Source organism: Saimiri boliviensis, chromosome 17 (assembly GCF_048565385.1).
Source record: "Saimiri boliviensis isolate mSaiBol1 chromosome 17, mSaiBol1.pri, whole genome shotgun sequence".
Lineage (NCBI taxonomy): Eukaryota > Metazoa > Chordata > Mammalia > Primates > Cebidae > Saimiri > Saimiri boliviensis.
The window spans coordinates 54,372,399-54,397,763 of NC_133465.1; the positions used below are offsets into that span (position 1 = coordinate 54,372,399).

Here is a 25,365-nt window from a genome sequence, read left to right on the forward strand (position 1 = left end):
CCAGGAGTCGCTGGACGGGCCTGATCGGTGCCATGGTGTCAGAGCTCAGGCAGCACCCAGGCCCTTGAAGCCACAGCAGCCGCCTCTGCCTCACTGCTTCCCGCCTGGAGCAGGGGGAGGCCTGGGAACACAGCCCCCGCCCTCTCTCCCGCACCCCTCTCTCTGGGATGATGAAGTCTCCTGCCAGCCTAGTAATAGAGCCAGAGGGGAGTGGGGGTTGCCTCTGTTTTCCGCAGCTTTGAAGGCCCCTTGGAGGTGGCTGGAGGGGCCCAGAGTAGTGGGGGAGACCTGGGCCCCCACCTCTCACCCCAGGAAGCAGTTCTGCTGGCAGAAAGGAGCGGTCAGAACTTTGTCCTGCTGTGGCCAGGAGTGGCCTGAGGTCTCCTGGGGCCAGGTGGGAACACAGTGTCCTCTGCTCGCCGGGCCAGGGTGTTTTCCCCACCCTCCCTCAGTAGGAATGAGCTACTTAGGCCAGATGGGGGCCTCGGTGGGAAGGGAGGCATCTGGGGAAAGGGGTCCCCCCATGGTGGCTCCCCTCCCTGGCTGTTGTCATCCCTGGAGGAGACACTGTGGGCACAGGCTAAGTCCAGGCGTGTGTATTCAGGCTAGAAAAGGCGATGTCCCTAGAGTCCTCTGCTGCCTGTCACAGTCCTTCACCCAGAGCTGGACCTCAACTCTGAGGAGCCACACTGAGTTCCAGTGGCCACCATGGTGGTAGCCACACCACTCATGCCTGCGGTGCCCAGAAGGCCTGGGGCAGCCTCCTCCAAGCCGCTCGCACCCTGTAGGTGCCTGTCCGCCGCTGGCGCCAGTGCTGGCTGAAGATGAAGCAGAACAGGACGGATGTCACGAACAGGGCCAGCAGCACCGACACCACCGCGATGATGATGACCGTCTGGCTGTCCGGGGCGGGCTCTGGGGATGGAAGGGCAAGGGTCTTAGATGTCCCATGATCCCAGGTACCAGGGACCAAAAGAGAGTGGAAGTCAACCCCCTACCTGGCCCCCAGCCCCTGCCGCCCGCTCATCCATCCTGCAGTCACCCCAGGTTGTAGAGATGAGTGGCGAATAGTGTCTGCATTAAAATTATTATCCGGAAGAAAGGTGGCCCTGGGCTCCGGCTACCAGCGGACTTCTGTGAGACTTCGAGGGCAGATGTCCCCTTGTCAGCAGCCCTGGGACCAGTGTATAGCTGCTGGACACCATGGCCTGGAGGGTGGCATGGTCCCAGCCAAGCCCCTTCTCAGGCAGAGCTGAGTGAGTTCATGCCAAGCTCCCTGAGGACAGGGAATGTGCCGGCCATCCAGAGCCACCGAACAGCAGAGCTCCGGGGACCTCGGGGGTCAGGCAGGCCAAACTTCTCATTGTAGAGAGAAGCCAAGGCCAGGAAGAGCAGTCAAGGTCATGGGCTCCATGGTGGCCGAGGAACTAGTTGAGCTGTCCCGACCTCTGGAACTGCTGGGGCCCAAGCTAGGGATGTGGAGAGAACTTGAGGGAAGAGGGAGAGTAAGAGGGAAGCCTCGGGGCAAAGGGTGGGGGCCTGGGTGTTTGCTTCCCAAGTCAGGCTCGAGGTTTTTCTTCCCCCACGGGGCTGAAAGTGCCTTCTCACTCCCCCTCCATCCATGGAGCCCCCTCACCATAGATCTTCAGCATCTGCGGTTCTGAGTGTTTGTGAAAGGTGTCACCACCGCGAGACAGCAAGTCCAGCACAGCCAGGCAGGAGAAGTTGCGGTGACGGTCCTCTCTGTGAGCCGTGCTGTTGAATGTGGCTGTGGCCTCCTGCATGGCAGGGGCTCCCTTCCCAAAGGTCTGACTGTGCAGAGTCTCATTGCCACGGAACAGGAAGAGGGTGAGGCTGTCCAGGGGCTCCACGGCAGGCACCCTGCACTCGATGGTGAAGGACTTGCCCACGGCCACCCACGTGGGCTGCAGCGTCAGGATGACCTGCGTCGGAGGCTCTGCAGGGGACAAAGGAGGGAGGTCCGGTCAGGATGGGGGTGCTGTCCCAGCAGCCTCCCCCCAGCCAGGGCCATCTCCTGTCACTATGGTATGCCACGGTGCAGGAGGAGGTGGCCTGGGCCTCTCCAGTGCAGAGGCAGAGGGCGACAGTTGAGGATGAAGGCTGGACTGGGTGGTAGTTTCACAGACATGATGATTTCGGGTGACCAGGCATTCAGGAGGACAAGGTTCAGAAATTGTACAGCCAGCTGGAAAGACATGAAAAGTTTGGGCCTGTCTCCCTCTCCTTCAGAAACGAAAGACAAATTTCAAAAATTAAACAGTTAGGTGATGACGTTGAGAGAGACTTAGATGGGAGTGCGCATTGGAACGGGGCACTCAAGGAACTGAGCTGTGACGTGAGGTTCCGTTCCTCACTTAGGGGCTGGGGCCAGAGCCAGACCTGCCCTGGTTCTCCAGGGTCAGGGTCATGGTCACCATGATTCCTCACCTATGAAACCACCTGAGGGGCTACCCTGGATTCCCTTTTGAACTAGAATACTTCACCCCCACTCACTCCACCTCTCACCCCGGGAGACTTATGTTGGATTTAAGACATCTTTCTATTCATTGATCCACTGAAGCTGATGATGGAATGGACCCAGGTGACACCCTTAGAGCCTAGACGTCCTATCCCGGCCCATCTGGAAGGTTTTCATGGCTCATGTGCAGGTGTGTGATGGCCACACATTTGCTGTGGGCCCTAAGGAGAAGATAAAAACCCTGGGTGACACCTCAACCCTCTCATCATGAGGTGGATGGGCCCAGCACTCTGGATGGTGACCCCACTACTTGGCATGGGACATGGGGGTGCTCGGGTGACTCAGCTATGTTGGGAAATGACTTCTGGATTTGGCTAAGCCTTGGTTAGATTGTCGTCCCCTAAGCAAGACTCAAAATTTGGGTTGTCTGCTTCTGAGATGCCACTGGGCTCAAGGTATCCAACCAAGGATCTTGTTCCTTGTCACCCCAGGAGCTCAGGGAGGTGGGGCCCACGATGACAGTGCCCAGGAGTGGGCACAGAGGGGCTCCCTGTGCATTCAGTAGACAGAGGATCTTCCCCAGGGGAGGGGAGGGCCCTGGGCACAGCCACTCACGGTACACGCTGACGTTGAAACTCGCTGACGCCTGCTCCCCGGAGCAAGTGAAGTGGCAGTGGAAGGCCGTGTCCTGGGAGATGTCTGAGATCAAGTAATGTTTCCACTGAGTCTGCTCAGCCAGCACAGTCTTATTTAGAGGGGTCTCTAGACCACCTATTTCAGGCTGGGTACAGGTGGTGCTGCAGTTGACCTCGAGGGACCCCTTGGGCTTAACCGTCAGCTGCTTTGGCCTCACGTATACCTTGAATGCCTTCTCACCAGACCCTGGAACACCAGAGACACTGGGCAGTGGTTGTCCCCCTGCTCCCTCCAGTGGCGCTGTCCACCAAGGCAGTCTGGCTTCTGAGTCAGGGGCTCAAGAGGAAAGGCCATGGGGGGCCCGGCTGCTACTCACCCCTCGTCAGGTGTCATGGCCCCAGCTAGACAAGGAGGCCACCCTCAGCTGACAACCCGTCTCTGGCTCTCCTTCCTCCAGCCCCCCAGCTGGCACCCCATCTCTGGCTATCCTTCCTCCAGCCCCCCAGCTGGCACCCCGTCTCTGGCTGTCCTTCCTCCAGCCCCCCAGCTGGTACCCCGTCTCTGGCTGTCCTTCCTCCAGCCCCCCAGCTGGTACCCCGTCTCTGGCTGTCCTTCCTCCAGCCCCCCAGCTGGTACCCCGTCTCTGGCTCTCCTTCCTCCAGCCCCCCAGCTGGTACCCCGTCTCTGGCTGTCCTTCCTCCAGTCCCCCAGCTGGCACCCCGCCTCTGGCTGTCCTTCCTCCAGCCCCCCAGCTGGCACCCCGTCTCTGGCTCTCCTTCCTCCAGCCCCCCAGCTGGTACCCCGTCTCTGGCTCTCCTTCCTCCAGCCCCCCAGCTGGCACCCCGTCTCTGGCTCTCCTTCCTCCAACCCCCCAGTTGACACCTGCCTCTGGCTCTCCTTCCTCCAGCCCATCTGCCCATCAGCTCCCGATGAGTCTTCTTCAGGCTGCGCTCCATCTCCGTGGAGCAGGGTCCCACTGATCTTTAAGATCAGCCCGAATGTCCCCTGCACCATGAAGCCCTCCCTGTTTCCTCTGTGGCCCTCCCTCCTTTTCTTTCTTCCACAGTTTCTGAACATCTGCTTTGTTCAAAGCAGCAGGCTCTGGGGATACAGCAATGATCAAAGCAGACCCAATGCTGCCCAGGCGGGGCTCCAGGGAACAGCGACAGGCAGAGCACCCAGCCGGTCAGATGGCGGGAAAGCTCCGAGAAAGGGAGCTTAAATAGTGTGTGCCAAGAAGGCCTCACCCAGATGGTGACACGTGGGCAAAGGCACGCAGGGGCGTAGCATGCCCTGCAGTGGTTCTGGGGAAGGGAGGCTGCAGAGCAGAGGCAGGGCAGGAAGATCACTGGAGCCCAGGAGTTGGAAGCTGCAGTAAGCTATGATCACAGCCTGCACTCCAGCCTAGACAACAGAGCAGGAAACTGTCTATAATCAAAATAAAAAATAAACATTTAAAAAGCCTCCGCAGGCTGGGTATGGTGGTTTATGCCTGTGATCAGAGCAATTTGGGAGACCAAGGTGGGTAGATCACTTGAGTCCAGGAGTTCGAAACCAGACCTCCCATCTCTATAAAAAAAAAAATACAAAAGTTTGCTGGGCATGGTGGCTCTCACCTATAACCCCAGCTACTCAGGAGGCTGAGGTGGGAGGATCACCTGAGCCCAGGGAGGTGCAGTGAGCCATAATCATACCACTGTACTCCAGCCTGGGTGATAGATAGAGACCCTGTCTTAAAAAAACAAAACAAAACAAAAGAAAAAATCCAACAACCTCAGCAACTTTTGGGCCATCTCTTCTACCTGAATCCACAGTGAATGGGGCACCCCCACCCTCTCAGCTGGCATGTGCCAAATCAGGAACCGCAGGAACCTGGCTTACCTGGACAGCAGACCAGAGCAAAGAGGGCCAGGGTCAGGCTCAGGGTCAGTGTCCCGCAACCGAAAGAGAACATTTCTGGTGGTGTCCGAGGGCTCACAGGGACCAGCCAAGGGCTGCCTGGAGGGAGACGGAGGGCGCAGGTCAGAGCGCAGGTCTGAGCCACGGCTCAAAATCCTCAGCCTTCTGCAAACTGGTGACTGCATTTCCTCTCATTATCTGAGAGGTCTTTGGGAAGCCACGTGCACCGGCTGGTTCTAGGACCCCGGGCCGCTAAGAATCCAGGCAGAGGAAGCTGGGAAGCTGCTGATAAGCAGGGCAGAACCCAGTCCTCCCTGCTGGCTCCCTGTGCAAGGGGCGGGGCAGGCCACGGGTGCACACATGCCTGTGTGTGAGACGTACACACAGGACTCTGGTGTACTGTGTGTGCACAGGGGAGAGTCAGGCCTATGAACCCCAAATCCCATGCAATCCATTGCTGGAGTCACCCCTGGGAGGTGACCATCCAAAGGCAGGACCTGTCCAGGACATGCAGTCACCATAGCAAAAGGGGACAGTGACTTGGGCTTTTCTAAGGAACCCTGGACAGGAATTGGAGCTTCTCCTGCTAAAGGCCTGGTGTAAGTCTGCATAAACCTTAACATTCCACTCAGTTTTCAACCTAAACTTGACCTTGACTCAGCTGATTCAGGGCCAGCTTGAGGCCCAGAGCCTCAGGAAATGCATCCCATAATAGTCCTCAGCAATCCAGGCACAGATGGAGAATGGTGGTCAGTCTAGCTACAGCCACATCCCCAAGCCATGACCTCCATTTTCTGACCTGCCTGATGTCCTCCATCCTCTCCCTCCCTCCAGGAGGGAGCCCTGGGCTGGGGGTGGTTGGGGCCTGAGATGTTTCAGTGCATTCCTAGAGAGGAAGCCCCTGAAGCAGTGAGCAGGTCAGGTACGGATTTCGATGTACAAGAGGACCTTCCTGGGGGATTGCCACACATTCTCATCCCCAGTTCTGCCTAAGACCCCTTGCAATCAGGAAGGGGAAGAGCATGTCTTCTTGCTTTCTCAGGGGAACCCGAGATGGAGCCTTTCCAAAGGGAGGCTCCAGAATCCTCAAGACTTTGGCCAGGCTCTGTTCCCAGATTGGGAGGGCAGGGTGAGGTCCTGAGACCAAAGGCGGTTATTCCTGTGCACAGCCATCAGGCACTGCCATTGTCAGCCTGGACCCAGGAATGTCCCTGGACAGGGCACTGGACTTGGGAATGATGCAGGCAGGAAGGGGTGGGACCTGGGGCCAGCGGAGAAAAGGAGAACAGGGTGGAGCTGCACCCCCAGCCTGGAGGAATCTGATCCCATGCCAGCAAAGTACTGAGAGCAGGAAACCTCCCTGAAAATCAAGCCAGGGGCTGTGGAGGTGGTTCCAGGGGCTGGGACAGCAGGGTGGGAGTGGGGGCATTGCTGTAGTGGAGACTCTGTGTCCTCCACTGAGTCAGAATCATCATCATCATCATCATAATAATAACAACAACAACAACAAGAACAACAAAAGCAATAATAACATTCACTTACTAGAGGTGGGATACTGTCATAAGCACTCTATAAATATTAACCGATTAACCCCTAACTCTGTGGGGCAGGTACTGTTAATGTAACGGAGTTACTGTTAATGAAACGGAGGCACGGCAAGGTTAAATGACTTTGCTCAAAGTCACATACCCAGGAAAAAGTGAAGTCACCATGAATGATAGCTTGCCTTGGTGACTGTCAAAGCCCACCTGAGCAGGCACAAGAGGAGTGGTGGGAGCTGGACTCCCAGGAGACCCTCAAGAGGGAAAAGCAACACAGCAGAGGAAGGTTCTGGGACCTTCCTCGCTGTGAGGGGCTTGGGGGAGGGAGGTGATCCACCCCTGGAGTGCTCCAAACAGCTTCCGGAAGGCACAGTGCTTGGGAATCCCACCTGCACAGACAGTGGGGTTGGCATGACCCTCTCCAAGCAAGGCCTCTGCAGCCCAGTGTCCTCCCTTGAGCCCACAGGCCCCAGTGCCCACTCCCACCTCCTCCTGTAATGTCTCCCATCCTTCCTGGGCAGGCCCTGCTTGGCTGGGACATACCGGGCATGTGACCATCTATTTGTTAGAAATATTTACCGCATTCTAACCGTTGACACATCAACCTCCCTGTCCCCGACACTGGCCTGTCAACCATGAGGGTGAAACTGAAACTCATGGACTGGTAAATCCATCCAGTGTAGGACACTGCCTGGCACACAGTAGCTGCTTCACCACTGTTGGATTGGGGGGTGGATGGATGCATGGACTGGTGAACGAATGAGAAAGTCTGTCCTAAACAAGCTGGGGTTGTTTAGGGCAAAGGCCATGTTTATTTTTAGGTCCTAAGCATCTTTTGGTTTTGTTTGCCCAGCATCTTCTACCTGCTACTGCTAAAATCTCTGCTCCCAAGGCCACAGGCTGACCTGATAATGGAAACAAGGCTAATCATGGTACCTTACTCCTCGAGGATGGGCACATTGAGTTAGGTGTGAGCAGAGGTTTTCCTAGGACTTCCTGAACCAGAGCCAATAGGAACAAGCCCATCCCTTTCTGGTCCTAATGCTAGACGCACAGGAGCCAGCAGCTGTAAGTGCTCGTGCCTCGCAAGTGAAGAAGCTGAAAGGAAGAAAAGTGAACTCAGTGCGGGAGATACCCTTAATCCAAGATGGAAGGTGATCCAGAATTGCTGTGGGGAAAGTACTGGCTGTGAGGGAAGGGGCAGACTCTGGTGGGTGGTGGTCTGGGTTAGGTGGCCAGCAATGACTCTGTGTCCACTCAGGACTCGTGTTGCAGAAGTGAAAGAGCCCGGGAGGCAGAGGTTGCAGTGAGCTAAGATCATGCCACTGCACTCCAGTCTGGGTGACAGAGTGAGACTCCATCTCAAAAGAAAGAAGAAAAGAAAAAAGAAGTCTGAAATCAATATCCAACTTAAACTAAGCAGCACAAAAGTTAGACAGAACTAAACTCAAAAGTGACATGTAAGGAACTAAAGATAAGAGCAATCAATCAACCAATCCAACGAAATGAACAAAACAAAGTAAACCCCAAAGTAAAAACAAAAGGTAAAAGCAAAGATAAGAACAGAAGCCAATCAAATAGAAAACAAAGCCATGGTAGAGAAAAGCTTAAAACCAAGTTAGTTTTGTGAAACAACAGCAGCAACAACAACAAAACCTAATCAAGTGTGGGTGAGGTGGCTCATGCCTATAATCCTAGCACTTTGGGAGGTTGAGGCAGAAGGATCACCTGAGCTCAGGGATTCGAGGCCAGCCTGGGTAACAGAGACATTGTCTCTCTATTAAAATAAAAAATGTTTTCAAAAAAACCCTTCCCCACAAAACTCAATAGAATAGGTAAGTCTCCAGTGAAATCAATACACAAAGAAAAAGAAGGCCTGTGTAAACGTGATTAGGAATGTAAATGGAAACATCAACATGGGATTAGGAAGACAATTACACAAAATCATAGAAACAGAAAATAGAGCAGTAGTTGCCAGGGACTGTGGGGGAGGGGAAATGAGAGTCCTGTAAATGGGTTTAGTTTCGGTTTTGCAAGATGACAGAGTTCTGGAGATGGGTTGGGAAACAATGAAAACATATGTAACATTAATTATAGAGGTGCACACTTAAAAGTAGTTAATTTGGTACACTTTATGTTATGTGTATTTTACCACAGGGAAAAATAAAGAAGTTATAAATAAGTTAGGCCACAACACAGGAATCAAAGTAGATCAAGTTTCAGAAAAATATAACTTAACAAACTTATTTAAGAAGAAATAGGGCCGGGTGCGGTGGCTCAAGCCTGTAATCCCAGCACTCTGGGAGGCCGAGGCGGGTGGATCATGAGGTCAACAGATCGAGACCATCCTGGTCAACATGGTGAAACCCCATCTCTACTAAAAATACAAAAAATCAGCCGGGCATGGTGGCGTGCGCCTGTGGTCCCAGCTACTCGGGAGGCTGAGGCAGGAGAATTGCTTGAACCCAGGAGGCAGAGGTTGCGGTGAGCCGAGATCGCGCCATTGCACTCCAGCCTGGGTAACAAGGGCGAAACTCCGTCTCCAAAAAAAAAAAAGGAAGAAATAAAAAGCCTAAATGGTTCTATAACCATTAAAGAAATTGAATCAGGCCGGGCATAATGGGTCATACCTGCAAGCCCAGCACTTTGAAAGGTGAGGTGGGAGGATTCCTTGAGCCCAAGAGTTCGAGACCAGCCTGGGCAACATGACAAAACCTCATCTCTACAAAAAATACAAAAATTAGCCAGGTGTGGTGGCATGCACCTGTGGACACAACTACTTGGGAGGCTGAGTTAGGAGGATGAACTGAGCCTGGGAGGTTGATTTTGCAGTAAGCTAAGATTATGCCACTGAACTCCAGCCTGGGTAACAAAGTGACATCCTGTCTTCTATAGAAGAGAAAAAAAAAAAAAAAAAAGGAAAGAACTTGAATCAGCAATTTAAAGATTTTCCCTTGAAGAAAATACCAGCTCTAGATGGTTTTTGCAGAAGTTCAAGTAAAGGTAACTCTCTTTAAAAAAAAAAAAATGTATATATTATTATTTATTTTTGTTTTAGAAATGGAGTTTTGCTATATTGCCCAGGCTAGTCTCGAACTCTTGGGCTCAAGAGATCCCCCTGCCTCAGTCTCTCGGGTAACTGGGACTATAGGAGCACAACACTGTGCCTGGTTAGTAATTCTAATTTTATAAAAACTCTTTCTGAGAATGGAGAAAATAAAAACATTCATTCTTTCCATGAGGCCAGTGTAAACTTAGTATCTAAACAAGGCAAGTACAGGCAGAGAAAGTACAGGCAACATCAGAGCCAGTTCTACCCATGACTCTAAATGCAACAGTTATAAGAAAAACACCAGTAAACCAAATCTGGCTGTGTAAAAAAAAAAAAAAAAAAAAAAAAAATCACGTCCTAGTTGGCGTTTTCTCAGGTATGCAAAGATAGTTTAACAATAGAAGAAATGTTTTAAACATTATTTATTATGTTGGTGCTCTGTGTCACATCACTTCTGCTCTCTGCCGATTTCAGCTGTCCCTACAGTAGATAATTTTGTGCAAGCCTAGACCCCCTGGAAGCTGCCAGTGCCCCTCCACCTACCCCCAAACTTAGACCAGGCTTCTTTTGCTTGTTGCCTCAGGGTCTCTTCAATGCTTTAGGAACAATTTACTTGCCAGCTAGTGATTCCCAGAAGTGCAGGAGAGTTAATGTCCCTAGAATGCGATCCTCACCCAGGGTGGGAACAGGAGCCAGTGGAAATACTTTCCAGACTCCCCCTTGCCAGTAGGCAATTCTGGAGACCTCCTGTAGTTTTATCAGAGGTCTCAGAACAAGCTTCTGATGCCTACTCCTTTAATCGGGCTGTTTCTTCCTTCCTGTCTCGTTTTCCCTGTTCCTTCACTCCTGCTTCCTGGAATCAGCTCTCAAATAACCTATCTGAACCTAAGTCCTTGCTCCAGCGTCTGCTTTGGAAAAAAGAATTCTGCTTTAGAGCAAAAGAAGTCCAAACTAAAACTTACATTAACAGATTTAAAAAGAAAAAACGTGATAAACTCAACAGATTAAAAAAATTGACAACATTCAACACCTTTATGATACAAGCTCTTAGCAAATTAGAAGAAAATGTCCTTAACCTGATAAAGAAAACTTACATAAAACTTACATATTGTTTTCAGTAAGTAAATCTTAGGAGAATTTCCTAAAATTTAAAATCAGGAACAGACAAAGATGCCCATGATTTCTGCCTCTATTTAACGTTGTACCAAAGGTCTTATACATTGCAGTGAAAGGAAAGGAAAAAGGGAAGGGAAGGGAAGGAGGGGAGGGGATGGGGGGAAGAGAGAGAAAGGAAGGGAAGGGAAGGAAGAGCGGAGGGGGAAGGGGAGGGAAGGGAAGGAGGGGGAGGGGAGGGACGGGAAGGGAAAGGCAGGACACAGCAGGGCAGGGTGGAAGGAGGGAGGGAGTGAGGGAAGGAGGAACAAAACTATCAGTATTTGTATAGGGTATGACTACCTAGGTAGAAAATCCAAAAGAATCATCAAGTAAGTGATTCAAAGTAATAAGATATTTTAGCAAGGCAACTAGCTAAAAGATCAATTTTCAAAAATCAGTTGCTTTTGTGCATATCAGTAACATACAAAAAAAATTTTAAAAATACATCATTTACAACAGTCAAAAAAGTACAGCAACAAAGCTAACAAAACTTAGAACTATAAGATTTATAGTAAGAAAATTATAGGCCGGGAGCGGTGGCTCAAGCCTGTAATCCCAGCACTTTGGGAGGCCGAGGCGGGTAGATCACAAGGTCGAGAGATCGAGACCATCCTGGTCAACATGATGAAACCCCGTCTCTACTAAAAATACAAAAAATTAGCTGGGCGTGGTGGCGCGTGCCTGTAATCCCAGCTACTCAGGAGGCTGAGGCAGGAGAATTGCCTGAACCCAGGAGGCGGAGGTTGCGGTGAGCCGAGATTGCGCCATTGCACTCCAGCCTGGGTAACAAGAGCGAAACTCCGTCTCAAAAAAAAAAAAAAAGAAAATTATAATACTTTATTAAAAAATATTAAAGATACTCTAAATAAATGGAGAGATAACACATGTTCATGGATAGGAAATTCGGTATTATAAAGATATAAACTCTCTAACTGGTCTACAGAGTCAATGAAATTCCAACTAACCCCAATAGGGTTGTTCATGGAAACTGAAAGCTGATGTTAAAGTTTTTATGGAAGAACAAAAGAACCAAGACACCCCTAAAGAAATTGAATAAGGTGAGGGATTTGCTCTGCTAGATAGTAAGACTTTCTGTAAAAGTGGTATAGGTATAGGCAAAGTAACTTACAGAACAGAATAAAGAGCCCAGAAACACACTGAAGCTTGTATGAAACTTTGATGCATGACAAAGGTGACATAGATCACTAGGTAGAAGTGTCTATTAAATGACACTGGATCAAATTGATTAACCATATGGAGAAAAAGGAGAAAAATGTATCCCTATCTCACACCAAATATAGAAATCAGTTCCATTTAGATTAAGGATTTATATGTGAAAGAAAATCTTTATAAGAAAATATAGGAGAGTATGTCCATGTTCTTGGGGCCAGACCTCAAAATTGCCAATCATAAAATGAACAATTGGTCACTTTGACTAAGACACAAAGAAACATTTCAAAGAAAAGGAAACATGTCTAAATGAAACGATTCTTTAACTCAAGGGTAGCCAGGGAAATTGAAATTAAAATTACAGTGGGACAGATGCTATTTTATGTGTATTAGATTGGCAAAAGTTACATCTGGCAAGACCAATTGTTGGAGAGGCCATAGGCCAATAACTCTCACCCTTCCTCTCGGAGATAATTAGGCATTATCTTGTAAACTTAATATTCTTTTTTTTTTTCTCTAGATGGAGTTTCCCTCCTGCTGCCCAGGCTGGAGTGCAATGGCACAATCCCAGCTCACAGCTACATCTGCCTCCCAGGTTCAAGCGATTCTCCTGCCTCAGCCTCCCGAGTAGCTGGGATTATAGGCATGCGCTACCATGCCTGGCTAATTTTATCTTTTCAGTAGAGAAGAGGTTTCTCTATGTTGGTCAGGCTGGTCTCAAACTCGCTACCTTAGGTGATCTGCCTGCCTCGGCCTCCCAAAGTGCTGGGATTACAGGCTTGAGCCACTACACTAGCCTAATTTTTGTATTTTTAGTAGAGATGGGGTTTCACCAGGTTGACACAGCTAGCCTCGAATTCCTGACCTCATGTGATCCACCACCTCAACCCCTCAAGGTGTCGAGATAACAGGCCTGAGCCACTGCCCCCGGCCACTGAATATTCTTAAACCCTAAAACTCACAATTCCATTCTTAGATGTATGCCCTAGAAACACTGTCACACTAAGAACTAGACATGTCTTTGTGTTTACTTCTTACTACCTGTGTGAGCAAAACATTTAATCTTAGCACACTATAGCCTCGAACTCCCAGCCTCCCAATTAGTTGAGACTACAGTATTGAACCACTGCCCCCCGCTATGCCTATTTAATTTTATTTTATAAAACAGTTATATAGCAATACTGTGTGCTAGGCACTGTTATAAATGCTTCAAAATATTAACTTATTTATTTAATCTGCACAAAAACCCTAAGATACTATTATTGATCCCATTTTGCATAGGAGGAAATTGAGGCACAGAAAGATTAAGTGTTTTGCTGTTATTATTTTTGTAAAATTTACTAGGTAACACATAAAAAAAGCATACGTAGCCGGGCACAGTGACTCACGCCTATAATCCCAGAACTTTGGGAAGGTGAGGCAGGCAGATCACCTGAGGTCAGGAGTTCAAGACCAGCCTGACCAACATGGAAAAACCCCATCTCTACTAAAAATACAAATTAGCCAGGCTTGGTGGTACATGCTTGTAATCCCAGCTACTTGGGAGGCTGAGGCAGGAGAATCACTTGAACCTGGGAGGCAGAGGTTGCAGTGAGCCAAGATCGCACCACTGCACTCCAGCCTGGACCGCAAGAGCAAGACTCTGCCTCAAAGGAAAAAAAAAAAAAACCATATGTAACATACATGTACATCGTACTGCACAGTAATATGCCAAACACCCCTGAAGCTGCCACTCAACACAAGGATGGAATATCACCGAACAGCAAATACCTCTTATCTGCTTTTATGCTACTTGCCTCCCACCCACAGCCACTCTCTGGAATTTTGTGTTTATTGTTCTCTTGATTATTTTAAAGTGTTTTATTACATATGCATATCTATTTATTTATTTACTAAGATGGGGTCACAATATGTCTTTTCGTATTTTTAGTAGAGACAGGGTTTCTCCATGTTGGTCAGGCTGGTCTCGAACTCCCAAGAGTTATTTTACAAAAACAATAACAGGGAAAAAGGACCTCTCTACGTGCCTAGAAAAAGGAGACTTTATGGGAATGTGAGCCATGGGTTAGGAAAGACCCCCTCGAACCGAGGTAGGTGGGACGTGACTGACTGAGATCCGTTACACACCTACCACGTCTGCCAGGGAGCATGGGGACTGTCACTTCCCCTGAGCCTCAGCTTATCATCGCCCACGTGGGCCCCTAAATCAGGAGGCAACCCCACATTTCTACATCGGCCACCCAGATGGCAGAGAAGGAGAGGAATGAGCGAAGGGAGACAAGACAGGAGAGGCGCACCAGGGCACCTGTGTGAGCTCGGAGACTCACCAGGGCGGGAGCTTCACGGAGCTCGGGATGTGGAGCCAGAGGAGCACTGGGGATCCCCAGCCCCTACACTTACCAGGGGAAGACTGAGGCCCAGAGAGGGGAACGGACTGGAACTCAGACCTTGACACTGCCAAAATTCTTCCCATACCTCCAAGCTTCCCTGGAGGGAAAGTGAGAAGCTCGACCTGACCCCTGTGGGCTCCAATGAGAGCAGCTCCGGAATCCCGGGCAGGAAATTGGTGACAGGGTAACAAGGTGCACGTTTCCCAGCCGCCCAGTTCAGGGCTTGTTATTCAGGCTTCTCCTCCCCCCACCGGAAGTGACGTGCTTCCTGTGCCCAGGTTTCCACTTAAACTAGCCTCATTGAGCTCCACTCCTGCCCCACCTTTGTTTTTTAAATTGTGGTAAAATTTACACAACGACATTTACCATGTTAATTTTTTTTTTTTTTTTAGACTGAGTCTCAGTCCCCCAGGCTGGAGTGCAGTGGTGCGATCTCAGCTCACTGAGCCTCCAAGGTTCACGTGGTTCTCATGCCTCAGCCCACGGACTCACTGGGACTACAGGTGTCTGCCACCATGCCTGGCTAGTTTTTGTATTTTTAGTAGAGACGGGGTTTCACCATGTTGGCCAGGCTGGTCTCAAACTCCTGACCTCAAGTGATCTGCCTGCCTTGGCCTCCCAAAGTGCTGAGATTACAGGCGAGAGCCAGCGGGCCTGGCCAATCCTTTGTTGTTTTTAAGACAGAGTCTTGCTTTTGTCACCCAGACTGGAGTGCAGTGCCACTATCACAGTTCACTGCAGGCTCCAACTTCTGAGGAGGGAGCTCAAGTGACCCTCCCTCTTCAGCCTCCCAAGTGACTGGGACAAGTGTGTAGCCACCAGGCTCAGCTAATTTCTGTAGTTCTTGCAGAGGCAGAGTCTTGCTTATGTTACCCAGCCTGGTCTCAAACTCTTGAGTTCAAGCAATGCTTCCAACTCAGCCTCCCAAATGCTGGGAATGAGCCACCATGCCCAGTCCATTTTAATTATTTTTAAGTGTGTAGTCTGGGGCACTAAGTACATTCAAACTGTTCTGCAATCATCACCACCATTCATCTCTGGAGCGTTTTCTTTTTCTTTTCTTTTCTTTTTTTTTTTTTTTTTGAGACTGAGTTTCACTTTGTTGCCCAGGCTGGAGTGCAGGGGCGTAATCTTGGCTCACTGCAACCTCTGCCTCCCACGTTCAAGTGATTCTCCTGCCTCAGCTTCCCGAGTAGCTTGGATTATAGGCACACACCACGTGGCTAATTTTTTATTTTTAGTAGAGACGGGGTTTCCCCATGTTGGCCAGGCTGGTCTCGAACTCCTGATCTCAAGTGATCTGCCCTCCTCGGCCTCCCAAAATGCTGGGATTACAGGCATAAACCACCACACTTGGCCAGAACTGCCTTCCTGTGTGTGCCACATTCTGTTCATCCATTCACATGTTGACGGCCACCTGCGTTGCTTCTACCTCTGCCTGTTGTGAATAGTGCTTCTATCAACAGGGTTGTACAAATACTATTCGAGACCTTGCCTTCAATTCTCTGGGGTATGTACCCAGAAGTGGAAATGCTGGATCATAATGGTAAAATATACACAACAAAATTTACCATTTTAATCTATTTTCTTTTGTTTATTATTATTATTTTTGGGCTTGGTAGCTCACACTTGTAAATCCAGTTCTTTGGGAAGCTGAGGTGGGAGGATTGCTTGAGCCTAGGACGTCAAGACCAGCCTGGGAAACAAAGTGAGACCCCATTTCTACAATAACTAACTAAATAAATAAAAAGGTAATTTTTGTTTCGTTTTTGAGGACTCGTCATCCTATTTTCCTTACTCCTTCCTTTGATGTGCCATTTCTATATTCACTGGGGCCTTCTGTGAATGAGGCAGTTCCAGGAGAAGCTGCCTTCTGGTCCCCGATGTGAGACAGGCTGAGATCACAGAGGTGAGCCTTCCCTGGCTGTGACGTGTCACTCCACAAAAGCCTCTTATTAGAGACTAAGAGCCATCACTTCCTCCCATCTTATCAGACCTACCACCTCACCTAGCAATTTTAGAAAAATTGCTCTAAAAGAGTGACTTTGTACAAGCAAGCAGAAAGTATGAACACTGGCCATTTATGCAACTTTCAGCAATCCAGGTGCTAGATCCACCCAGAACTTGCAGATTACCCCGTGTACCCACTTTGAGAGCTGCACACACAGTCCTGCTGTTGAGACCACTTTCTATACTTCCTCAGGCACCATTCGGGCCAAACCCCACTCTGCAAACCTCCTCCCTCAACTTCGTGGCTTCTGAGCAGATCACTTTCCATTTCCATTTATTTATTTTTCTTCCTTGCTTGGTTTCTGGCACATTCCTCTTGGAACTGCCAAGATCATGCTAAGTATTTTTTAATGTAAGCCAGTGGCTTAGTCTTATAAGACACATATTTTATAGCAAGGTTTCTCAAACTTGAACGTGTGTGAGGATCACTGGTGGGCTTGCTGCAACAGCCCACTGGGCCCCATCCCTAGAGTTTCTGAGTAGTGGGTCTGGAGGGAGGCCTGAGAATTTTCTGCATTTCTAACAAGTTCCCAGGTAATGCTGCTGCTGGTGGTACCAGCATCACCTGGGAACTTCATAGAAATGAGGACCACACTGTTTTAGCAGAATGGGAAAGTGTTTGCAATTTACATAGTATCCAGCTAATGAAAACCACAAGTAGAAACCAGAGGCATCACCAGCTTATAGACTAACAGATTGTGAGCTCAGTCTGGCAGCGTGGAATGATAAGGATCTGTGTCTGGATCTCTGCTGTGCCCCCTGCTGGCTGTGGGACCTTAGGCAAGTAGGGTAACCTCTTTGAGCTTCAGTTTGCTTATCTGCAAAATGAGGTAATAATAGCCAACGTTTGTGACATGCTTACTACATATGCCACACACTGTTCTAAGGACTTTACAGGCACCATCACGTTTCATCCTCATAACAAGCCTCTGAGTAGATACTGCTGTTATTCCTCTTGCAGATGAAGAAACAGACATGGTAGATTTGCTGGTGAGCAGTAACTGGCGAGCAGACAGCCAGCAATCTGGGCAGTTGGGAGTACACGTCTAAGCTTTCATACTAGAAAGCCCCTCTCACCCACTTCAGATCCCCCATTGAAGGGCTTCTGGGAGGAAAGCATGATGATTTGTAAAACACTGGCAGATAGCGTGGTACACAGAAGTGCTCAAAGAAGTTTGTGGTTGTTGTGAGTTGGTGCCTGGACGTGCACCTATCTGTGTCCTTGTAGTCTGTGCCCAAGGACACCCCAGCACGTGTGTTGACTACTGCACAGACCTACAGAATATAAGACCCCAAGATCATGCCAGGAGGGGGCTGTCCATATTATATGTTCATTCTTGGATCCTTGGATGGGACCAGGTTGTGAATATGCATCACAGAAAACTTATCAGCAAGGGAGGAATTGAGTTGTTTACAAAACCAAGCCCTTGCCTTCTTCCTAGACCTCAGCCTCATCTCATCAGCGCCCCCTGCGGAGTAGGAGGCTGTGGACATGCTGAACGCTGAGGCTCGAGAGGATCAGAGACTGCACCGTGCACCACCTAGTGGCCAAAGTGAGCAGGTACCCTAAAAGGCACGACACCCTGTAATCTGCGGTAAATCATATTCCTTGGGATTCCGGAATCACAAGTAGATTTGGAATGGGCTGGGATCCTGAGACACTATTTATAAGGAGGGCGGTCTATGTAGATGCACTAATTTGAGGGAGGGAGAGGCTGGGAGGGTCTCTGCGGAGAGGAGATGTCTTCTCTCTGGAAATCTTGGGCTTGAAGGTCCCTGCCAGCTGCCATTTTTCTTGCTCTAAGTTTTACTGCAAAGCAGAGAATAAAATTGAGATGCCTTACTAGGAACTCAGGTGGGAAAATAAATGGTTTCCTTAGGAAATATGCCAGAGGCAGCGAGCCGAGGCAAAGTCCAAGAGAGTTGAGGTGTGTGTGTTTTTTGTTTGTTTGTGGACAGAGTTTTGCTCTTGTCACCCAGGCTGGAGTGCATTGGCACAATCTTGGCTCACTGCAACCTCTGCCTTCTGGATTCAAGTGATTCTCCTGCCTCAGCCTCCTGAGTAACTGGAACTACAGGAGTCTACCACCACGCCCAGCTAATTTTTGTATTTTTGGTAGAGATGGGGTTTCACCATGTTGGCCAGGCTGGTCTCGAACTCCTGACCTTAGGTGATCCACCCGCCTCAGCCTCCCAAAGTGCTGGGCTTACAGGCATGAGCCACTGTGCCCAGCTTAAATGAGATGTTGTTTTTGTTTAAATCAATTTGCGTTTGTTTTTTAAAATGGCCATAGTTGTATATCTTCCTGCAAATATTGCCATGTGGCATTCTGGGAAACCTGGCATCTGATCCCCTCCTTAGGAAGTGTGTTAGGGGTGTGACCACATTCTGCTATGCAAGTGCACAGGGCCAGACACTCACTCTCCCAGCCTCCTTTTCCTGTCCCTGATCACCCATGCTTGACTAAGAATCAGGGAAGGACTACACAAAGCAGCAGAGACCAGGATGGCCTTTGCAGCTGTGTCCAGAGGTGATGGATAGCTGTGGCATCTGGACCCAGCAGGGCCTTTAGTTCTGGGATGTGATCTGGCCTCCCTTTGACTCCACTGCTATGCAGACTCTCTTCTTTGCTGGCCTGAGCACTTGAGTGCCAAGGACTGCCAAACTTCTTCTGTTGGCATCTAAAACAGTGGCAGCAGCTGATAAGGTCAAGGCCTCAGCCACCTCCTGGGGCCACTGTTACCTCTGATGAGGGAGCGGCTTCCCCCCATCAATGTCCCCATCAGAATCCACAGGCGAGTTAGCCCACTCATATGAGTAGCCCTGGGTCTCCTCAGCCTGACTTCAGCCCCTGAGCTCTCTCTCATCCATATTCAGCTCAGCATTTCCCTTTGTTCGCAACACTTCCCATTTATCTTGTGCAGCCTGTTTTCCTGGAGAGTTTACCTTCATTCCTCACCTCTTCACAGACCCTGCCTCCATGTCCTTACCCCAGTGCAGCCTGGCCCTTCTCTGAGGATGACTCTCTCTCCTCGTTCATTCCTGCTGAGCAGGGGCTGCCTGTTTCTTGCTTGGGAGGACCAGAGCAGGCCCTGGGTACAGGCTGGCTCCCTATGGCTTCAGTGTTCCAGAAAGAAGCCCACCACTTTTGTGGGCTGCTCCTCAGGTGGGTGGATCACCTGAGGTCAGGAGTTTGAGACCAGCCTGGCCAACATGACGAAACCCCGTCTCCACTAAAAATACAAAAATTAGCTGGGTGTGGTGGTGCGCACCTATAGTCCCAGCTCCTCAGGAGGCTGAGGCAAAAGAATCACTTGAACCCGGGAAATGGAAGTTGCAGTGAGCCGAGATCTCACCACTGCACTCCAGTCTGGGTGACAGAGCAAGACTCTGTCTAAAATAATAATAATAATAAAAGAAAACCTGCAACTTGGAAAAGAGAGATCAAGATAAACAAAAATGACCCCCGAGGATACAGAGCTAATACACGGAATGGAACACTTAAAACAAGACAAGTCTACCTGGGATTCTCCAATACTAATTTCCGTATAAGAAAGAGACAGGGATCAAGAACCCTTGAAAATTAAACCCGATTGCGGAGAACAAAAAAAAAAAAAAATATATATATATATATATATGTCTTCGAAAGTTTCGAAAACAAAACCAGGAAAATTTCCCAGAAGGAACAAACATCAGAGAATGGAGTATAAGAAACAAAAGGTAAGTGACCTGGAAGATCAGTTCCAGACTTCCAATACTCTCCTGTTAAAGGTTCCAGAAAATAAACATACAAGGGACGCAATTATCAAAAAATTACACAAGCACATTTTTCATAGCAAAGGACCCAAGACTTTCTATTAAAAGGGCTCACCTAGTGCTCAGTACAAAGACCCATGCCTAGACAAGTCACTGCAAACAAGCACGATGAAATAGTCCCCAAGGCTCCCATGGAACACACTGATTTACTGACTCGCCTGGGGGTGGGGATGGGTGCTAGTGGTCCCCACCTGAGGACTTGGCCACATTCCCTCAGGGAGCCAGTCACTAAGGAAACCAAAATAGCTCTCAGATGAACTCCTATGCTTTAACTCCACCCTGCTGTGGAGTTAGCTTTTTTTTTTTTTTTTAATTTTACTTTAAGTTCCGAGATACACGTGCAGAACGGGCAGGTTACATAGGTATATATGTGCCATGGTAGTTTGCTACACCTATCAATCTGTTATCTAGGTTTTAAGCCCCGTATGCATTAGGTATTTGTCCTAAAGCTCTCCCTCCCCTTGCCCCTAGCCCCCAGTGTGTGATGTTCCCCTCCCTGTGTCCATGTGTTCTCATTGTTTGATTCCCACTTATGAGTGAGAACATTCAGTGTTTGGTTTTCTTCTCCTGTGTTAGTTTGCTGAGGATGATGGCTTCCAGCTTCATCCATGTTCCTACAAAGGACAGGATCTCATTCTTTTTCTATGGCTCTATAGTATTCCATGGTGTGTATATGCCACATTTTCTTTATCCAGTCTAGAGGATCAGCTCTTTCTTAGTCCCAGGAACTGGCTTGTGGAAACCAAGGTTTTAAAAAAGCATATATCATATCATTCAAATTTGGATTCAGAAAATGATGTACATTCATTTTCATGGGTGAAAGACATAGCAAAACATGAACCATGATTACCTTGTGAACTTCTTTTCTGGAATATGCACTGTGGCCTCCATCAGTGGTTCTCCAACTTGGGCTGTCAGAGCAAGACTCCAGCTAAAAAAATAATAGTAATATTAAAAGAAAACCTGCAACTTGGAAAAGAGAGATCAAGATAAACAAAAATGACCCCTGAGGATACAGAGATAATACAGGGAATGGAAGAACACTTAAAACAAGACAAGTCTTGTCAGGATCTCCTGGAGGCGAAGGAAGGCGGAAGCCTGGGCATGTTTAGCAACTTCCAAAAGTGATTCTGACATGCCCAAAGTTTGAAAACCACCGGTGTGGCTAAAAGCACTAAAAAATAGACACAAACAAAATGCGCTGGGCTTCGCTATTCTGGTTACGATGACTCTCACAAGAGGCTTCCTTTTCAACCAGCATTTTCCCCAATCTGCCACATTGAGAGGCCAACATGGGTCACCCATGGCAGGGGAGGAACAGGTGTGCTAAACAGTAGCTGTGGTTTTTTCTGTTTTTTTTTTTTTTTTTTTTTTTTTTTTGAGACAGAGTTTCGCTCTTGTTACCCAGGCTGGAGTGCAATGGCGCGATCTCGGCTCACCGCAACCTCCGCCTCCTGGGCTCAGGCAATTCTCCTGCCTCAGCCTCCTGAGTAGCTGGGATTACAGGCACGCCACCATGCCCAGCTAATTTTTTGTATTTTTAGTAAAGACGGGGTTTCACCATGTTGACCAGGATGGTCTCAATCTCTTGACCTCATGATCCACCCACCTTGGCCTCCCAAAGTGCTGGGATTACAGGCTTGAGCCACCGCGCCTGGCCCAGTAGCTGTGGTTTTAAAATGTTTTTATTTTCACCATCATCTTTCTTTATCCCTCAGTTTCTTTCCTCTGCCACCCCAGAGGTAGGAAGTGGGCCGTTTTCCCATTGCTGAAAAGGAATATCTCAGAATGAGTCATTTATAAAGAAAGAGGTTTCATTAGCTCACAGTTCTACAGGCTGTACAGGAAGTGTATCAGCATCTGCTTCTGCGGAGGCCTCAGGAAGCTCCCGATCATGGCAGAAGGTGAATGGAGAGCAGATGCATCCAACGGTGAAGGCAGGAGGAAGAGGAGCAGGAGGTGTCACACACTGTTTTTTTTTTTTTTTTTTTTTGAGGCAGAGTCTTGCTCTGTCACCCAAACGAGTGCAGTGGCACGATCTTGGCTCACTGTAAGTCTACCACCTTTTTGAAAATGCCAAAAGGAGATTCCACTCACTGGCATCCACTATCCTACAACAGACTTAGGGGCAGCAAAGGAGGAGTGTCTGAGGGTCAAGGGGTGGATCATTTACACCAGGCCCTGTGAAACATGGAGCTGGGGATCTTGCCCTCAATTCTGTGAGGTTCGAAAGCTGATGTGGTTTGGATTGGCATCCTGCCCAAACCTTATGGTGAAGTGGAATCCCAGTGTTGGAGGTAGGGCCTGGTGGGAGGTGACTGGGTCATGGGGGTGGGTTTCTCATGAATGATTTAGTACCACCTCCCGGTACGGTCCTCAAGATAGTGGGTGAGTTCTTACAAGAGCCAGTTGTTTAAAAGTGTGTGGCACTGGCTGGCGCGGTGGCTCATGCCTGTAATCCCAGCACTTTGGGAGGCCGAGGCAGGCAGATCGCCTGAGGTTAGGAGTTTGAGACCAGACTGGCCAATATGGTGAAACGCTGTGTCTACTAAAAATACAAAAATTAGCTGGGCCTGGTGGTGGGTACCTGAAATCCCAGGTACTCGGGAGGCTGAAGCAGAATCGCTTGAGCCCAGGAGGCAGAGGTTGCAGTAAGCCAAGATTGAGCCACTGTACTCCAGCCTGGGCAACAGAACAAGACTCTGTCTCAACAAAAAAAAAAAAAAAAGGAAGCACAGCTGGTGGCACTCTCTTCTCTGCCTCCTTGTAACATCTGAAATCCCCCCTTTTAGCTCACCAATGGGACAAACAGTTCCATGCTGCCCGTTCCCAAGAACCTCTCTGCAGTGACAGGCGCTTCCCTTCATACTGTCTACTAATGTGTTAGTCAAATGGCTCAGCCATGCTGTGGAGTCAACCCAGGCATCTCAGGCTTACCACGGGGATTTTTAACTCATGGGAAGTCCCTTCTGAGTCGAGTGACTTCCCAGGTCAGCTGCCTTCTGTGTGGTGTCCCCGTGATTCGGGCTGCTTTCTTTCTGTACCATCACAGTAAATGGCCTCCACAGTCGCCAATCACTGAATCCCCCAAGGGAGAAGGTGCTGGAGGGGCGTGTTCTGCTTCTCCAGGCTTTGGCTCAGAAACAACACATGTCGCTTCCACTCCCACTGGCCAGAATTAGTCACATGGCCCCAACCTAACTGCAATGGGGGGCTGGAAGTACTGTCAGGAATTCCTGAGTACCCAGAAAGAGGAAAATGCAAAAAGATCTGGTGAAATATAGCATTATCCTTGCCACAACAAACATCTTTCTTTGTTGATTTTTTAAAATCAAAGGCAATACTTGCAGATAAAAGTGTTATATTGCCGGGCTCGGTGGCTCAAGCCTGTAATCCCAGCACTTTGGGAGGCCGAGGTGGGTGGATCACGAGGTCAAGAGATCGAGACCATCCTGGTCAACATGGTGAAAACCCGTCTCTACTAAAAATACAAAAAATTAGCTGGGCATGGTGGTGCGTGCCTGTAATCCCAGCTACTCAGGAGGCTGAGGCAGGAGAATTGCCTGAGCCCAGGAGGCGGAGGTTGCGGTGAGCCGAGATCGCGCCATTGCACTCCAGCCTGGGTAACAAGAGTGAAACTCCATCTCAAAAAAAAAAGTGTTATATCTCCTCTTGGAGAATATTTTGTTGGCATGTTAAAGGTCTCTGAAAAGTCTTGCAATAAAAACTTTTATTTAATCTGGCATTTCCCACATTGGTGATTGAGCCATTTTAAACAATTTAATAGCTCTTGGAACCAATATTCTGAGGCATAAACTTTGGGAAATTGCCCTAAATGAGTCAACCGGTGAGTCCAAATCTTTGGGGGAAATATTGATGATCAAAGAGATGAGTAATTTGTTCTACAATAGTAGGGGATGGCCGGGCACAGCAGCTCATGGCTGTAATCCCAACACTTTGGGAGTCTGAGGTGGGCGGATCACCTGAGGTCAAGAGTTTGAGACCAGCCTGGCCAACATGGTGAAACCCCATCTCTACTAAAAATACACAAATTAGCTAGGTGTGGTGGCGGGTACCTGTAATCCCAGCTACTAGGGAGGCTGAGGCAGGAGAATCTCTAGAACCCGGGAGGTGGAAGTTGCAGTGAGCAGAGATTGTGCCACCACACTCCAGCCTAAGCAACAGAGCAAGACTCCACCTCAAAAACAAACAAACAAACAAACAAAAAAGCAGGGGATGAATGAGACCTGGGGCTGAGAGAGGGAGAGGATAATACTGGGGGAAATTTTCCCGAGATGGGAAAGGCCTGGGAAGCAATGACTGGCCCAGAGCGGAAGGCAATTCTGCCCAGACCACAAGCAGGAGGGCCCTGGGGCAGATGCAGCTATAAATCAGAAGAGTCGGAGCAGCCGATGTCAAGAGTTGGGAGGCTCTTTCAGTGCCAACTCATAGGCCTGCGTAGTTAGAGGAATCTTAGGACTCAAACTGCCTTCTTCATTTTATAGACAAGAGTAGGGGCTTAGAAAAATGTAGTGTTTTTTTCTTCAAGTAATTTATATTCATGAAAGACAATCTGGACTAAGCACAAAGATTTAAAAAAAAAAAAAAAACTATCATATTCCAGCCAGGTGCCATGGTTCATGCCTCTAATTCCAGCACTTCGGGAGGCCGACACAGGTAGATCGCTTGGGCCAGAAGTTTGAGACCAGCCTGGCCAACAGAATGAGACCCCATCTCTAAAAAAGAATTTAAAAATTAGCTGGGCTTGGTGGCACACGCCTATAGTCCCAGCTACTCAGGAGGCTGAGGTGGGAGGATCATCTGAACCCAGGAAATTGAGGATGTAGTAAGCTGAGATCCCACCCTAGGATGGCAACTGAGCAAGACCTTGTCTCAAAAAATATATAAACAAAAACATATTCCACTTCGTAAAGATAAGTGATTTATTCTGGAGTAGGCAGCTGCCACCAGGTGGCACCAAACCTAGCTGGCCTGGGCTGATGGGGCACCCCAGCTCTGCAGGCTCTCCAAGGCCACTTTAACCTCAAAATAAGGCAGGTCCGCACATTATTTCTGGACCCCACTTACTGGTTATGAAAAGATTTTACCCATTTATTTGATTGGCCTTGCTAATTGTGCTGTACGAATCTTCCATATCTTAAATTTTGGGGGGTCTATTTTATTAGTGAGAAAGATGGTTAAAATACCCATCGTTG

At 48.8% G+C, this 25,365-nt stretch overlaps 1 protein-coding gene across 3 annotated transcripts; it reads right to left on the minus strand.

The window, feature by feature from the left end:
• Positions 1 to 581: 581 nt before the first annotated feature.
• On the minus strand, positions 582 to 23,668 carry ICAM2 (intercellular adhesion molecule 2). Of its 3 annotated transcripts, none has more exons than XM_010330309.3 (5): positions 21,000 to 23,668; positions 4,997 to 5,113; positions 3,095 to 3,361; positions 1,637 to 1,957; positions 582 to 915 (listed from the first exon to the last, which is right to left on the minus strand). In XM_010330309.3, the coding sequence occupies exons 2-5, from the start codon at positions 5,067 to 5,069 to the stop codon at positions 728 to 730; spliced, it is 849 nt and encodes a 282-aa protein (XP_010328611.1). In that variant the 5' UTR covers positions 5,070 to 5,113; positions 21,000 to 23,668; the 3' UTR covers positions 582 to 727. The 3 variants fall into 3 exon arrangements, with proteins under 3 accessions (XP_010328611.1, XP_003942508.1, XP_074244952.1); XM_003942459.4 differs by lacking the exon at positions 21,000 to 23,668 and adding an exon at positions 14,333 to 20,600; XM_074388851.1 differs by lacking the exon at positions 21,000 to 23,668 and adding an exon at positions 7,492 to 8,854.
• Between the last annotated feature and the right edge of the window lie 1,697 nt (positions 23,669 to 25,365).